This window comes from Phascolarctos cinereus, unplaced genomic scaffold (genome assembly GCF_003287225.1).
Source record: "Phascolarctos cinereus isolate Bilbo 61053 unplaced genomic scaffold, phaCin_HiC Scaffold_3;HRSCAF=262, whole genome shotgun sequence".
NCBI lineage: Eukaryota > Metazoa > Chordata > Mammalia > Diprotodontia > Phascolarctidae > Phascolarctos > Phascolarctos cinereus.
Genome location: NW_027555736.1, coordinates 89,047,059 through 89,064,656, shown reverse-complemented (window position 1 = coordinate 89,064,656; position 17,598 = coordinate 89,047,059). Strand labels below are relative to the sequence as shown.

Below are 17,598 nucleotides of genomic sequence, written 5' to 3'. Positions count from 1 at the left end.
TAAGCATAAATGTCCCAAAGAGTTCTGTCCTGGGCCTTCTCCTTCTGTACGACTTCACTTGGTGATCTCATTAGCTCTACCATGAATTTAATTGACATTTTTGTGGTTGATAATTCTCAAGTTACCTATATTGCCTTAACTGCTATTGACCTCCTGTCTCACATCTCCAAATGCTCAAAATCTCCAAATCTCAAACTAGATGTCCAGTAGACATGTTAAACTTAGTCTGTCCAAAACTGAACTTGTAATCTTAGCCCCTGAAAGTCCTCTGCCCACCTACCATCCTTATTGCTGTAGAGAGCAACACCATCCTCCCAGTCCCTCAGGCTCATAACCTGGCCTCCTCACCGTCTCTCACCCGCACATCCCCATATCCAATCTGTTGCCAAATCCTACTGATTTGACCTTTGCAACATCTGAATACACTCCCTTCTCTCCTCTGACACTGCCACCCCTCTGGTGCAGGCTCTTATCACCTCAGGCCTGGACTGTTACAGTAGCCTATCTTCCTCAAATTTCTCCTTACTTCAGTCTGTCTTCCGTTTGGTTACTAAAGGTGCCTTCCTAAAGGGCAGATTTAGCAACTAAGTCATGCCCAGGCACCTCTCCCACTCCCCACTCAGTAAACTCTGGTGGCTCATTATTGCCTCCAGGATCAAACACAGTCTTCTGTTTGGCATTCAGAGTCCTTCTTAACCTAGCCCCTACCTATCTTTCCAGTCTTCTTACACGTACTTACTTTGCTCCCATGACACTGGTCTGCTGGCTGTCCTCCAACAAGACACATCATTTCTTGGCTTTGGGCATTTTCTCTGTCTGTTCTCCTGCCCGGAATGCCCTCCCTCCTCCTCTCCGCTTACTGGCTTTCCTGGATTCCTTTCAGTTCCAACTAAAATGCCATCTTCCACAGGAACCTTTGCTCAGTCCCTCTAAATGTCAGGTCTTCCTTCTGTTATCTCCTGTTTCTCCTGTATGTAGATTGCTTGCTTTTTGTCTCCCCCATCCGATTGTTAGCTCCTTGAGAGCAGGGAATGACTTTTACTTCTTTATGCATCCCCAGTACTTACACAGTGTTTGGCATACAGTAGGTGTTTATTGACCGAATGACTAAGATTGACAGAAAAGTGTTCTCAATGTCATCATTTAGTTGATGACAACAAATATTAAATGGTATTTGTACTGTCTTAAAGGTAACTTATGCTATATTTATGATATTTATTTGGGGTTTTTAGGTCCTGAACCCACTCTTTTTGGGAAACCAAAGTTTTCCTGCATGAGGTTACACTATAAACATAAAGAAACAAGTGGCTATTTCCATACCCTTCGAGCGGTGGTGCGTAACTCAGAAGAGGATGGAAAAGGTAATGATAATAAGAGAAATTGTATCTTCATTCTGAGTGGGGATGTATGGCCTGAGCTGATGGTTTATCCGGAGGCAGGATGCAATTTTAAAAAGGTCACCGATGATGTAGGACATGGGTTATATTGATGTAACCTGTGATGGAGACTCTCAATTTGACCTTGCAGTAGAATATATAGCTGCAGACACATTCCCACATCCCCTATTTAATACAAACATCAGGACATAGTATTCCTTTCGGGATATAGCAAGTGGTGTTCTGCACATCTGTTAGCCTATTACCACTAAGTTGAAGGAGGATAGAGATTTAAGCTATTAAAGCTGTGTTAGGATTTTTGGGACAACTTCTGTAATGATCTTTCAGTGTTGTTGTTTTGGGACTTTAGGAGATTGTTTTTAGTGGGGATAAATTTTCTTCCATAAAAAGAATAATTCAGCTGACTAGGTGGCATCAAATTGCATTTTAGGTTAGATTGGCTCTTTTAAAAGTATACGTTTTGGAGGTTGATGGGCTGTAAATTGGGTTTCAGATACTCTTCAGTGCATTGCAGAGATGCTACAGATCACCAAGCAAGCCATGGGTTTAGATGTACTGATCATAGAGAAAAAACTGGAGAGGTGAGTGAGTTTATTTCCCCCCCCCCTTTTAGGGTTACTAGAAAAAAGTGGCAAGTATCATATGTATGTATATATGTATGTATGTATGTATGTATGTATTTCTCAGGCTTCTAAAGAAGAAAAGAAATATTAACTCTTTTGCCTTTGGGCAGGGCTAGGCCAGTTGGTCTGGGAGACTTTAAGAGGCATAGTGTACTTTCAGCACAAAAAAATTCAGGGAAATTTCAAAGCAAAATAAACTTTATCAGTTAAATATTGTCTTAGAACCCAAATTGACATTCTGCAAAATACCAGGGTTGTTACAGAATAAAGTTTGGGAAATGTTACTTTTGCAAATTGTGGGAGAAGTGTTTGACCAAAATATCATTTAAAGAATGGAATATTTTTCATCAGTTTTTCCAAAAGCAGTAATCTATTTCAAAGAGTTAGATTTAAATGATCAATTTTTAACTTGTTGGCATCAGTTGTAAGTACTGAAAAGTTTATACAGGTATCTTATTAATCCTAGTTGGTGCTGATATTCTATCAGACTCTAAGTAGTATTTTAATAATGTAACATAAATAATCTTTGCTTTCACACCTTTATAAAAATTTTTTTTCTCTTCCGTCCTCCTGTAATAGTTGCTACGTAATGTGATTAAATATGCTGTTGCAAAAATCTCTCTATATAGATTGGTTATATTGATCAATATGATGATGAGGAGGAGGAGACTAACTTACTTTTTCAATGTCCATTATTTTGTTTGTTCCACTCTGAAACCCAGTGAAAGTTTTACAGATCAGAAAACCAAAGATCAGACCCTAGGGCTTTGGGTTCCAATTCCATTCTTCTTTCTACTTATTAAAATTACTCATCTTTATGAAATGGGCATTTTAGGTAGCTTTTTAGCAGTCTTTGAAATGAAATTGATTCATTCTCATAATAGAACTTTGTACAGAAATTCTTAACTTTTTTTCTCTCTGATTTATAGGAAGAATAGTAAACCTCATGAGGACATCATTGGGATTAGAGCTCAAAACCAAGGATCTTTGGCTCAAGGAAAGAATTTTTTGATGAGCAAATTTTCATCTCTAAATCAAAAAGTGAAACAGACCAAATCCACTGTCAGTATTGGCAACCTGCGCAAGCTAGGAAGCTTCACAAAACCTGAAGTGAAAGTCAACTTTTTAAAACCAAACTTAACAGTGAATCTTTGGAAATCAGATAGTAGTCTTGAAACTATGGAAAATACAGGTGTGATGGATAGTAAAGTTCAGATACAATCTGATGAGGAGATATCTTCAGATGACTCCTTCCATTCTGATGAGTACCTTACAAATTCAAAGTGTGAAGAGGACGGGCAACTATCTAATTCTTTAGAAAACATGGGGCCAGTGGACTATGTTCTTCCTAGTTGTGGCATTATTGCTTCAGCTCCAAGATTGGGCAGTCGATCTCAGTCTATAAGCAGCACTGACATTACTATTCATGTTCCTTCTGAAATGATTATACCACATGGAACTAGCCTGGGAAAAGGGCTGTTGTCTCCAATGAAGAAAAGTCCTTCTGCTGACAATGTATTAATTGACTTTGCTAAGCCCATAGATGCTTATTGCCACAGGTTTGTACAAGATGCTCAAAGTAAGGTGACACAGCCATTAGAAGTTGAGTCTGCTTCCCAGCAAGCTACTGAGGAAGGCTATCAGTCTACCACTGAGGAGTGTAAGACTAAAGAAACCAAATCAGAAGTAATGAAAGAAGTACCTTCTCGACCATCCAAGTTGGATGTCCCTTCTGAGACAGGACCCCATTTTTTGTCAGTTGAACCACCTAATTTTGCGGCAGTTCAGAAGATCCCAGGTTCTGCATCTAGTGTACTTGAACTTGAGGCAGGAGCTAACCCAACACCTTCCCCTGCAGAAAGCAATGGTAGTAGAGCAGTCTCACCTTTTGCAAAGATCCGAAGTTCCATGGTTCAGGTTGCTAATATTACCCAAGCTGGACTGACTCATGGGATAAGCTTTGCAGTCGCTAAAGTCCAGAAGAGCCCAGCAGAACATGAGGTAGTTAATGTGGTAGAACAAAATGAACTTAAAGACAGGTTTACCCAATGTCAGACTAGAATAATTCAGATTTAGCTAACCACAAATAATTCTGGCTTGTATATAAGCCTAAAGAAAATTATTTCATCCCAAAATACCATTGTTACATGTACTGCCTGAATGTGGGGATCAAAACTGCGAAGTATGTATTTTTGGAGGATGGTTTTGAGACTTTCTGAGCAGGATTCAGAATTTCTAAGAGCACTGAGATGAGATTCACATTAGAATATTTTGCAGGTAGTTTATACACTGGCACTAACAAACAAGCTATTCATTTAAATTCTAGTATCCATAATTTGGGGACACAGTCTATAAAATGCTTCCACTAAAAGGCTGGATCTGGACATATTTACCGAATTGGTAATTCACAGCTAAAAATCAAATATTTTATGTGTAAGGTACATTATGTTTATTTGGGAGATTCGTGTATTTTAATCCTTGTTTTAGTTGTGTGTTCCATTGACTAAGAGTCTGTAGTCTCATTTCTGTGTTAGTATTTCTGTAAGGTAATTGGTAAGTTGGTTAGTTAAAGGAGTTTTAAAAGTAGTTGTTTTAAGACAGAGTTGAATGTGGAAAAATGTTTGAGATGCAAAAAAAAAGTGATTGCTTTTGTGATTTTGTTTAAACATCCATTTCCCTATAAAGAGCTAATTTGGAGATACTATAGTCAGGAACCAGGTACCCTTTAACCTGATTATCCACTTGAAGAGAAGAAATTAGAATATATTACTGCCTACACATCTGCATATGCGGAATCTAGGAGCACTAAAAGCTCAGTTGTTAAAATAACTCTGAACATGTTTAGATCATGTGACCATTCACTGCGCAGATACCTGAAGAGCCTTCTAAAGTGCTTTCAAGAATGAAGTGAAAACTACTTTATGTGTACAATTGGGTATTTGTTAGGAACTTCTAAATATGAATAGGAATGAAATTTGTTTCCATCAATTCACAGTGGGGATTTTTCCATGACATTTTCAAGATATTGTAGAAAAAAGGAAGCTAGCTTCAAGACCATTAAAAACCATGGTTTCGAGCTATTATCCCCACCATGTGTCCTGTGGGTAGACTGCACAAGACTGCACATGGTATCTCAAATACGTGTTGTAATTGTAGTATAGTGGCTCAAGAGCCTTCCTTTGGTGTTGAAGTGATTATCAGCTGAACTTACTATGTCTGTTGAAACTTTAATAAGCATTTTAACTTTTGTTATTTATTCATGTTTTATCAGTGACGTGGGTGTTTTTGTGTGTCAATAAAATCTTGTCATTGTATATTTAAAGTACTATTGTATTTTAGGGCAAAGGGATATATGAGAAATATTTTAATAAAAAAATTAATTCCAAATTAGCTTCCTGATGTTTCAGATTGAAAAGGTATATATGGGTTTAGAGTTGATTTCAGAATGACAGGTTGTGCTATTAGGAAAACAAAAAGTTGTTTCAACTCTTTCCTATTCTTTCCTTCTCATTAATTTTCTCATTAATTTCGTTCTCTCCTTTCAGTGTGGTATCTTTAAGTATTTTTTAAAAATTCTTAAAAGCTATTCAAAATCCCGATCTCTAAAAATAAGTGATTTTAACCCTTAATTACTCTTGTGAAATCCAAATATTTGAGCCATGGTGCTTCATTTTTTTTCTAACAAAGTTGCTAGATTTCTGTCTGTAGGCCTTTAGAGAGCATCTCTACCAGTCAGTAAACCATAGTAGCTTACATATAAATGAAACTCCTAAGTGAAATACCCTGTAATATTTCATAATGTATTATTTTAGTGTGAAAATCTAATCATAAATACTGGGTTGATTGAATGAAATGATAAGCTGAAGAGTATTTTCTCAGTTCTGGAAGGTAACTGATCATAGAGGTAAACACCACAGTATGTTGGGGTTTTTTTGTTTTGTGTTTTTGGTGAGGCAGTTGGGGTTAAGTGATTGCCCAGAGTCACATAGCTAGTGTTATGTGTCATAGGCTGGATCTGAACTCAGATCCTCCTGACTCCAGGGCCAGTGCTCTATCCACTGTGCCACTTAGTTGCCCCTCATAGTATGGTTTAAGACCAACTTAAGAGATTTGCCAAGTTTCTCAAGTTCAGTTACTTAGGATAGTAATTTTATTTTCTTCCAATCAAAATAAATTCAACCAAAATTTAAATACCTATTATGCATTTGTAGATGAATTCCCAAAATTAACTAGGAAGATTTTGTTTTTCCTTCTCCAAACAAGGAAAATGAAGCTCCTTACTTTTATGTAATGTGGATGGATAAAAGCTGACATTCAACACTTAAGATGTGCATTTTGTGTGTGTGTGTGTGTATGTATTCTCTCATTCAATATTCAGGTTTCTTTCAACATTTCAAGTTACATTTGATGAAATATCTCTTCAGTGCCACCAATGACCTCCTTATGACTGAATCCAGTACCTTTTTTTGTGCTCATTCTCCATGACCTCTGCAGCCTTAGACCCAGAATCCGTTATCTTGGTGCTTTGTGTCCTTGGCCCAGGAACTTCCATAGCTTCAATAAAGCGATGCCCACACTTCTGTCCCCAACTTTCCCCCCAGAACCTCAAACGACTTTCTTGAACATGTTTTTCTATTGAGGGGTCTTGCAACAATGCATAAATTTATAATCCTGGTGTTCAAGATCCTCTACAGTGTACCTTCCCTGTTTCCTAGCCTTTTCATAATACCATCCATTCATCATGCATTTACTAAGTGTCATATGCCAGGTGATGAGGTTAAAAAAGTTTAAAGTCCCTAACTAAAGGGACCTTAACATTCTATTGTGGTTCAATAACATGAACAAAGAAAATTAAACACGAGCATGGTCAGGTTGGATTATAACAAAGAATAAATCCTATGAGGATTTGAATTATTAAGTATTTCAATTAACTGTTCAGAATTACAATTTTATTGAAATATGGCAATTGGTTCCAGCCCAATAGAAATATGCAGTGTGAATTTGAATAATGTGACCACTTCCCAGGATTATTTGTACTGCCAGCCAGCTGTAATTTCCAGGGAAAAGGTGCCTGGGTCATGTAGGAGATACCATAAGCTAAAGTTTAAATGAAGATAGCAATTAAATAAGGTGCTTGTGGAAAGGCACAGAGATTGTATCTGGAAAACAGCAAGCAGATCAGCTGAAATGGAATGTGGAGGATGGAATGGAGAATAATGTGTGATAAACCTATAAAGCTAGACTTTCAGAACCACTAAAAGGCCCAACAGAGGAATTTTTATATTTTATCTTAGAAAACAATAGAGCTCTACAATAGAGCTTTTTGAGCCAAGGAATGACTTACATGCTTTTGGTCTGTCACAGCATTAGAGAGGAAAGTAAATGTACAACTACGAAGTTATTGCAGTAGTACAGGCAAGAAGTGATGAGCATGAGCTAGCATGGTAGCCATGTAAGAAAAAGGCTTTTTAAAAGCAAGAAATGAAGAATCTTTAAAGATGGGCCAACTAGATATAGGCAAAGTGGGAAGAGTAGGAAGAGTTCCAAAGAGAAGACTCTTTGCTTGCAAAACTCATGTTTCTAGGATTTGGCCAAAATATACTATGTATGTATACCGCCATTCTCATTCTTGTCCCCCATGGCTGGAATGGCTCTCCTTAACACTCCTTTCAAGGTCCAACTCCTATTAACTCTACCATGATATTCCCTCACCACCACTTCTTCCCCTCCCCCATTTAAACTTCAGGTTTTTCCTAGCATAGTCAAGAAATTTCCTTTACACTCAGTCTCCATGTTTTTACCTTTTATTAGTTTGTAGGGTGCTAGATCTGCATCATCTTTGTATCCCTAGAATCTGGCAGTCTTTTACTTGAAATCTAACTTTCATTGAAACCTTTCAGGGGGAAGGAGTATTAGCGAGAGTGCTACCTACCTCAGGTACGGCCCTGTTTTTGTAAAACCAGATAAGCAATTAGTGGGATGTCCTATCTTAAAACAGGATACATATCCTATTTCTTCTACTGTACCCCATACCTTTATTACAATTCATCCTCACAGGCAGCCAAGTTTCTGGCAATGAGGCAATGAAAGGATGTACCATACTCTCTTCATTAAGAGGTATTAACCAAGAACTCTACTCATTTCTGTGGAATGTAAAACAAGTCCTAATATATCAGCCTAAGGTATATGGAGCTGGTACATTATCAAAGCTTCCCTCTTCAAGGCAATTCTTCACAGTGAAACAAAACAAATATTAAGACTAGTTTGTTATAAAAATTATTGTACCTTTCTATAAGGCTCAATGGGAAAACAAAACTATTTTACACTGTCAATTAAGTTGCTCCAATTGTAATTGTTATGCTTTAGGAACATGCCAATCTGTAGCACATGCAAATTAAGTTATATCAAGATTTTACTGTAACTGACTTATCAAAATTAACTACCAAGGTAAACAACAATATTCTCCAATTCAGCACACAATTAGGGGGAAAATAAAAGTAATAAAGGAGTTTGAGAAAATTATTAGAAAGGCCAAGTTGACTAAGAAATGGAATAGTATATCATTGTTAGTTCTAAAGGTGTTCTACACACACACACACACACACACACACACACAATCTCACACCCCACTTGGCTCTAATTCTTTTAAAATTAAAAACAGCTCCCCTTAGTCTAAGCAAACTTAACTTTTCTGTTAGAATATAAGACAGTGAGGAAAAAAAGCTAGATCTGATGACTCATTGTTGACCTAGTAGTCTGTCTTTTACAGTGTCTAGAGTACAATAATGTAGTTATTCAGACTTCAGTGAAAAACCCACTTCATTTTCTCTATCCACCCTCCACTGAAACAGTCCTAGAAGGCAAAGTGACAATGCAGTAAACTCTTTAAAAAAGTCTAATCAGCAGTAGTACCAATATTAAATCTTTAATATCAAATAATTTGCACAGTTACCAGTTTAATTACAAAAAAACTTCAAAAGCTTCATAAAATCAGTAAGTTTAAAAGAAGGCCTTACTGAATACCATATAAACTTCAGTTGTTTTCAGGCATGATTTGGATTTCAAGGAAAAGTCATTTGTTTTGATACAAATAATCTACAAAACAATATGATATAAATGATATTTCAATTTTACAATAATCTTGTTGCAGTTTGCACGTTACTTTTCATAATCTGTTAAACTGAAGTAAAAGAAAAAATGCTTAAAGTTCATTTCCATTAACACATTTCTGCTGTTGAAGCCTGGTTTTTCGTAAAGACTCCAGCTGCTTCGCTCGTAGCCACCTCTCTCTTGACAGTGTTGTCTGACCAGCACTTAGAGACAAGAACCTGTGTGAAATACAAAAAACAATTTGAAGACAAAGTGATCAACAGACCTAATGTACCTCACAGAATCTAAACATGACAGACCTGAAAAGGGCCACTGAGTCCATGTAGTGCAGGCACCTCTTTTTATAGATGTAATCTAATGCAGGGACAAGACTCACCCAAGGATGGCTGCAGAAAAAGGAAAAGCTGGGACGGGAATCCAAGCATCGTGGGCACGGGAGGATCCCACATATTGGAAATACAGTCCGAGGTGGGTAAGTTTTTACTCTAGTAGCCATATATACCACTAAAAGCTCTTTTCAAAGAGCATGTGTAGATTCACTTTCACTCTGGGCTTTGTATTTACTATTCAATACCTGTTATGGCTCATTAGCTTCATGGACTTTAGAATACAAAGAACATATTTTTTTCTTAATGGCTCATCAAAACATCAACTTTACCCACCATGACCCTCTGTAACAAAAAATATTTTAAGAAAGTATTAAAAAGAGAAAATTATTCCTAATTTGCTAAAGAGAGTGATAATTACCTAGCTACAACCAGCAATCGATGGAGGTCATCAGCTGTTATGCTTTGTGGGTCATTCTTGCGCATTTCAACAAAGTCATCTTCAACCGCCTGTATTAAAATAACCAATGTTTCACGTCATGAGGAAGCTAAAGCATATCAAGGTAAAGTGACTTGCCCAAAGCCACATAAATCATCTTGGACTTAAGTATTTCCTCAATCTGATATTTCTGACTTCTTACAAAACCATTTGCATGTCCCAACTCCATCCCCTCAATGTTGTATCTCTAACACAGCTACCTTACACATAGTATTTAATTAAAAAACAAAACAAAACCCCAAACCAAAAAAGGCCAACTATTAAAAAAGAACACCCTTTGCCACAAACATACCTTGGTTACCTCATCCGATATGCTATAGTCCAACAATCGCAAAAGAGTCAGATAAATGCGGAATTTATTCAAGACAGAAGGGAGTACTGCTGTGAGAAGACTGCTCATATATTCTTCCATGTTTGGTGGAATTATTTGTGGTTGCAAGTGGACCTGGCAATCTGACTATTAAGAAAAGCAAAATATGATTATTTCTAAGTTCATAAACAAACAAACAAGCAAAAATGTTCCTGGTTGCATTTTGGGTACTAACTTTTGTTAAAGGCAAATGTTATTAAAAATAAAATGATACATTTTCAATAACTATATTCATTGAACCATAATCATAGGAAAAGTTACTAAAATCAGACTAAGATACAAATTTAGTAAGAAGAAGGCTGCATTTAAAAAAAACCATTCCCAAACAGGTTTTGCATTGAAGGGGTTCCAAAATTCTGAACCAAGTAAAGTCATGAGGAGAATATTACCGTTTAAAGAAATGTTCCTTTGTAGTCAGTATATGGCAGCTTGGGATTACTGAAAATGCTGTCCAATTTCCCAAATGCAAATGACCCTAATTTCCATTTCTGTTTAAATACATCTGTAATGTCTGACTAAAATAACATTCACTGGGGCAACTAGGTGATGCAGTGAATAGAGCTCTGGCCTTGGAGTCAGGAGGACCTGAGTTCAAATCCAGCCTCAGACACTTAACACTTACTAGCTGTGTGACCCTGGGCAAGTCACTTAACCCCAACCACTTCCCCAAAAAGCAAATAAATAAATAAGTGAATAAATGAATGAATGAATGAATGAATAAAAAATAAATGGATAGATGGATGGATGAATGAATAAATAAATAAAATAACATTAACAGTTGAACTAACCAACTACATGAGAAAATCTGGAACATCCCATTCTTTGTGCCCATAATTTTTTTCCTACGTGGATAGCTAGTCTGACACCTAGTGGCCACAATTCCTACTGAGAAGACCTAATGTGTTTCACAGCTCAATATGGTCAGCACAAACAGGGACACCTGCAGAACTTGGCTATCCAGGTGCTTCCTTTTCCATGTAGATTTCTCAGGACATGCTCCTCTGATACTAGCAAATACCTAGAAAAGCACTTGTTCATTTTGTGTCCTGTTGTCATTGATACTTATGTCACTGATACTCAAATCACTGAACTAAGTTATCTTTGTAGTTTCACCTATCAAAGAATTTTATATAATCTTAACATATGCAGGGGAGGAGATTTTATAGGAGTGATATTTCCCCGCCTCCCCATATTTTCCTGAGTCAGATGCCTTTTTTGGGTAGCCACCATAAAAGACATATGGCATGATCTTTTCCAGTCACCTTACTAACTTGAAATCAGCCATTTCTTTCCTTGCTTACATGAAAGACAACCCTTGATATGTATGTACAGAAACCATTTCCACAAGAATCTTACAAAGACAGAAAAGTAGCCATTTTAGCTCAGCAGTTACCATTACCTTTTCTTTCTGTTTATAATACCGCCTGTAATATTTTCCATTCTTTTGGAATAAGAGCTAACACTTCATATACTGCTTTAATGTTTGCAGTCTTGTTTTTAAGACAGATAAAATCTAGCTCCAAGTGTTACTAAAATTGTATTGTTTATGGTAAACACAAAAAGACCAGTACAAAATGTGACTTCTTGCCTGTCTCGCTAGGTCTCTCCAGAGGGGCCATGCTGTCTATCACACATAATTACAGCCTAAGAAATTTTTAAATGTGCACCTGTCATATTTCTTGCATATTCCAATCTGACACTTCTTCATCGATCATATCTGAAATAATCTTTACTTCCACTGAGTTTTTCCTTCTCTGCCTCTCTCCTGTCCCCTTGATGTATGCAATCAGGGGAGGAGAGAGGCAGAAAGAAAAACTTTTTCTGTTCTTTATCCTATAACAGAGGACAACTGCCATTCTGAGGTCTCTCTTAACAACACTGAAAACTCATCTTTGCCTAGGCTATATATCTACAAATGAAGTTTAAAATTCGAGATAGTTAACCTTCCTGCCAATTACATAGATGCCTGTAGGTTTCCACACTATACAGCTGTCCAACACAGATTCTCTCTCTCTGAATACTGTTTATTGTAGACAGTAGAAAGGGTAACAGAAGTGGAATCTGAGACTCTGGGTTTGACCTTACTAGAGCATACCAGAAGCCGAGCTTGTTTCCTCATCAATAAAATGAAGGAGGTTGGACTTAATGATTTCTAAGGTGAGTCTAAACCTGGCAGTCCCACTGTCATCAATACATATATAGATCAGTGGAACATCTGTTCTATTTTATGTCTATTTGTTGTCTCCTGCAGTTTGATAGATAACTTTTTTCAAGATGACCTAGCTTAATTAAGTTTCTCAAGTTCTATGTACCCATCTACTACTTGTTTCTTTGTTTTTTAAGACCTTTGTTCTTTGCTCATTATCTTCCATAACTCTTGTACAAGTAAACTTGTATTCTAAACTGGTATTGCCATTGGCTATCATGTCCCTGCTTGGCTAGAAGATAAGGCATATTAAGGAGGTGCTTCCTGGCCTAGAAAGCACAAAGAACCCTGCTATATAGGAATAAATGCAGTAGAAGCATTGGAAATTCACAGGAAAAGTTAACTCAAGAGCAGAACCAACAATATGACATTTAACATTTTGTTTTTTTAGAATTTAGGAGAACATTTCTGGGAATACTGGAATGGCTTAGGTCTGTTAAGACACAGGTCTCTGAAGCTACTTCTTTTCCCTGAAAAGGATCCACAATTATTCCAGTGACCTCAGAACTTTATCAAAGTAAAATAGTTGGTATACCTAAATACAACTCTTGATGGTTGCTTTTTTTTCTGCCCTAAAAATCTCAAGGGATTGACCTAACATTTCCTAACTCAAACTTCCTTAGTTTATTCAAAAGCTTTGCTTTGGTACTAGTTCAAAAAAAGGCTACACATGAAAGGCTACATGAAAGATGACACGTTCATGACAGCTCTAATAATACTTCATATTTTACTGGAAGACCATAAAAATAATTGTGATGTCTAAAGATATTTTAAAGTTACTTCACTAGTTGAGCCATAATGTAGGAGGCAAAATCCTGACCCAAACTCCTAAAGGTAGCAATTAACATAAAGGTGTTAATTAGACAACATCAACTGAGAAAAACAATCATATGAAACAGGAGAGAGCCTGAGAACAACTTTTTAAAACACCTATAATTTTGGCTCTGGTTGAAAACGGCTCTTTTTTATTATTGGTAATAATACTACACAATTGGACAGTTTTAAATTTCTTGTTATTTAAAACCTCTTCTGAACAATGTATGTGAAAATCATTATGAAGTGATATAAAAACATTATTTGTATATTTAAAAATTACCCTACTCCCTAAAAAAACAACAAATGACTATCTTAAGTAAATTTGGGAAAGAAAATGAGTGTCAAGAAACAGAAGAAAACGTATGCTTTCATTCACACACCTATTGGTATAATTTCCCTCCATTCAAAAATCCCTCAACATACCGGGAGGAGTGATCTGCCCTCTGAAGTAATAAGTACATTAATATTGCAGGGGAATTCCATCTGGTGGTAATTAAAGTCATAATCCACCTTCTGCCACGTTATTAGGTTGCCCAGTGCTGTTACATTATGGACGCCTAGTAAAAGAGAAGAATTTTTTTGATTACTTGATTACCTATGCAAAGGTACTATGCAAACTACCTATGTAATGTTTCATTGATACAAATTAGACAATAGGGTTTTATTGCACTGTTTAGTGAAAGACGAAACATTAATAAATGCTTACTGACTGACATCACAGACCCAGACATCAAGCAAGAGGAACTGGAAGTGTCATTTTTAAAAAACAAAACAAAAAAACCTAATTGGAGGCCTTTCCAATATAAGCAGTGGTGTCCATTATCCTCACTATTATTTGATATAGTGCTAGAAACGCTGGCTATAGCAATAAGACAACAAAAAGAAACTAAAGCAATAAATAGAAGAGGAAACAAAATCATCACTTTTGCAGATATGATGGTTTACTTAGAGAAATGTGTAAAGTCAACTAAAAATTAACTGAAATAACTAAAGCATTTGCAAGATATAAAACACACATAAAATAGCAGCATTTCTGTATATTATCAATGAAATCCAGCAGGAAGAAAATGAGAAATTTCATTTAAAATAACTACAGAATGTATAAAATATTTAGGAGTCTACACAGAACTATATGAATAGACTACAACATTCTTTATGGCAGACCTACACAACTTGGCAGTAGGCAGGGGCCAAAATTAAAATAGGCTAAACTTCTTCAGGCTGCAGATAGGTTAGCCTAGGGACAGACTGACAATGGTTGGTTGCCACGGGTCACGTGACAAACAGGAGAGTATGCAGTGACAACCCTACATCTTTAGTGTAATCCTTTGGCCATCTGGCGGACCATGTTCAATAGGCCTGCTTTATGGAAATAAAGACAGATCTAAATAATTAGAGAAATATGAATTACTCGTGGATAGATTGCCCCAATAAGAGAAATGACAGTACTACCTAAATTAATTTATTTAGTGTCATTCCAAATTATAAAAAAATTACTTGAGAGCTAGAATAACAAAAGTCACTGAAGGAACAGGTCAAGATTCTCGAGAGAAATAATGAAAAAAAGTGGGAAGGAAGGGGGCCTAATAGTAACAAATTTCAAATCATACTTCAAATTAGTAATCATCAAAATGAGTGGTTAAAAAATAAAGGCCAATCAGTGGAACATAAAACTAAAGACCCCAGCTACTGGGGTCAGAACTCAGTTTTCTACAAAAACTGCTGGGAAAACTGGAAAGCAGTCTGACAAAAAGCAGGTTACACCAACATCTTGTACATATTAAGCTGCAAATGGATACATGACTAATAAATACATAAAGGATGACATCATAAAAAATTAGAGCAACAGAGAAGGAAGTACCTTTTGCAACTATGAAGAAGGGAAGAATTCATGGCCAAAATGGAAGAGAGGATCACAGAAAATAAAATAGGCGATTTTGGTTATACAAAATAATAAAGTTTTTGAACAAACAAAACCAATGTAGCTAAAATTAGAAGCAGGTAACTAGGAAAAATACATGGCATAGGGAGAGAATAGGCTGCAGCATATTATCAACAAAGAAATCTTCTGTGCTATACTAGTAACCTGTGCAGTGTCAAGAGACCCAAAGGAAGCCCCCCACCCCCCACAATTTGGGTGGAAACCCCTTCCACTCCCTAAACATTTATATGAGGACATGAGAAGGTGTAGATGAGTTGTGATCTATGCTGTCAGAAAAAGTAACCACACTGAGGAAAATCACAGAGCCACTGAAGTCTTCATTCAGACAATGGGATATACCGCAAACTCAACAAAGGACATATAAAATTGTTTTACTACTTTTTCATTTGAAAACCACTGGGATCACACTTAACTCAGTGTAAATGTTCCACTGTGTGTTGCTTTAGGCTACATATTCACTCAACACAATTTTGCAAACTACCTTCTCTTTTTCTCCCCAGTAATCACACAAAATCTGGCATCTAAAAAAGATGTGTTTTTAACTTTATAAAATCAGATTTCTGTCCTGAAAGGTTGCTGTGATATTTTTTTTAACTTAGGATGTTCAAAAAAGAGTGACTAAGACTAGCTATAACTGTATACCAACAATGAAGGGACAATACACACACACACACACACACACACACACACACACACACACACACACATGTATATGCTTACCTGGGGTATCAAGCTGTCCTTGCTCAAGAGGAGTCTCATCTATCACAAGGGAAGTATTATTAGACAGTTGCAAGATTCCACTGACTAAGCGATTAGCTGTGTAATCCTTGTGAGGAATTAATTTCAAGAGGTTCATATTCTCTATTGTCATCTGCAGACGGAAAGACTTGGAAAAAAGAAAAAGTTTAATAAGGGAAAAAATCCCTCAGCTTCTGGACACTTTATAATCAGGATTCAATATAGTTTCTTACAGACAGTTTGGCACAATGATCCTACAATGAGCTTAAAAGTATGGTTCCGTCACTGTGGAACAGTTTTCTCAGCGGCTGAACAATCAAGGCCTAAACAGTATATACACTACTTTATTTGGAAGTGAACTGTAAAAATTAACTTGGAGGAAAGTTTTCAATTCACTAGTGAATAAAAAGCTACTTGATAAATGAGCTACACATACAACAAATGTTACCTGGAAAATTTAATTACTCTTTCAGGCAATCACGAGTACACTCTTGTCTTATATGTGAGAAAAAAAAATTTATTTCACTAATTAAAGCCAAAAATCCAACTTCGATTTAAACTCTTAATTTCAAAGCAGCTGTATGCATTTGTTCCAAAAAAATGAAATAGCTAAACCTACAAAGACTCCAACTAGAACCTGCATGCCTACGAATTCAGTCACAGGTGGTTGTCTGAAGCACTCTCCATCCAGCTGAGTGCTACCATTTCCTCATGAACTTCAGGCATGAGATCCTCACTAATTATGTTTTGATTCTTTATCCCTTTTCCCAAAATCCATGACACTCCTTGTTTGTCTTCCTCTGCCTCCTGGTACCACAATATTCTCATATGCCATACTCCACCAGCCATCCCAAAATGCCTTTTATCTTTGACATCTTTCTTCTTTTAGAATAAGCTGAGTACCTCTAGGGAGGCTTTATTAAGGAATAAAAATAAAAAGATCTCACACTGAAGCAATGTGTTTTTCAAGGAAAGAACATTAATTCTGAATCAAGAATCTGGGGTTCTAATCTTGACTGTTCCCAAATTAAGCTCCACAGCCTTTCTACCACTGGTTTTGCATCTAGAAAGTGGTAATAATAATACTGCTCCATCTAACAGGATTAATGTAAAGAACAAATAAAAGCACAAATAAATTTTGAAAGAATAACAAGGGGAGGAAGTGGTATGAGGGGAAATTAGACAATGTAAAAATTTTAAAAATCAATAAACATTAAAAAACAAAAGAAACAAGTGCTATACAAAAGTAATTATTACTCCAAAATTAAAAAGTCACTAAATGTAAATAGCAACAAATGATATGTCTGGAAGACAGATGATATTTAGAATGCAAAAGTCCTATTCCAGTGTCTCTTGCTGACATGGAAGTGATTATGGATTCCTGAAGGCTATGTGATAGCAATAGTCCTAATAAGCTGAAAAGGTTTATAGCACTGTCCCCAGTATGAGTCTTTGCTATCTGCAAAGTGGCCTAGTTAGGCATGGAGGCTAATCACCACAAGGATGGCCCTGACAACTCATGAAAATAGAATAAAAAGAGGCAGTGTTCCTCACTTTGTGGTAATGTGCAG

At 36.5% G+C, this 17,598-nt stretch overlaps 2 protein-coding genes across 7 annotated transcripts in view; one reads left to right on the top strand and one right to left on the bottom strand.

Moving 5' to 3' along the window:
- The window catches only part of INPP5F (inositol polyphosphate-5-phosphatase F), a 96,745-nt gene extending 91,338 nt beyond the window's left edge, over window positions 1–5,407 (top strand). For 5 of the 6 annotated variants that reach the window (XM_078151024.1, XM_020988226.2, XM_020988224.2 and 2 more), the window contains 3 exons: window positions 1,233–1,361; window positions 1,891–1,978; window positions 2,950–5,407. In XM_078151024.1, coding sequence (XP_078007150.1) covers window positions 1,233–1,361; window positions 1,891–1,978; window positions 2,950–4,096 — 1,364 coding nt within the window. In that variant the 3' untranslated portion in view covers window positions 4,097–5,407. The remainder of the gene's footprint in view (window positions 1–1,232; window positions 1,362–1,890; window positions 1,979–2,949) is intronic. The other variant, XM_078151026.1, reaches the window with a different exon arrangement.
- Window positions 5,408–8,929: 3,522 nt separating this feature from the next.
- MCMBP (minichromosome maintenance complex binding protein) overlaps window positions 8,930–17,598 on the bottom strand; it is a 33,311-nt gene continuing 24,642 nt past the window's right edge. The window contains exons 12-16 of the mRNA XM_020988229.2: window positions 16,010–16,175; window positions 13,771–13,904; window positions 10,248–10,412; window positions 9,878–9,966; window positions 8,930–9,348 (exon numbers count right to left, since the gene is read on the bottom strand). Of these exons, the coding sequence (XP_020843888.1) occupies window positions 9,222–9,348; window positions 9,878–9,966; window positions 10,248–10,412; window positions 13,771–13,904; window positions 16,010–16,175 (681 nt within the window). The 3' untranslated portion in view covers window positions 8,930–9,221. The remainder of the gene's footprint in view (window positions 9,349–9,877; window positions 9,967–10,247; window positions 10,413–13,770; window positions 13,905–16,009; window positions 16,176–17,598) is intronic.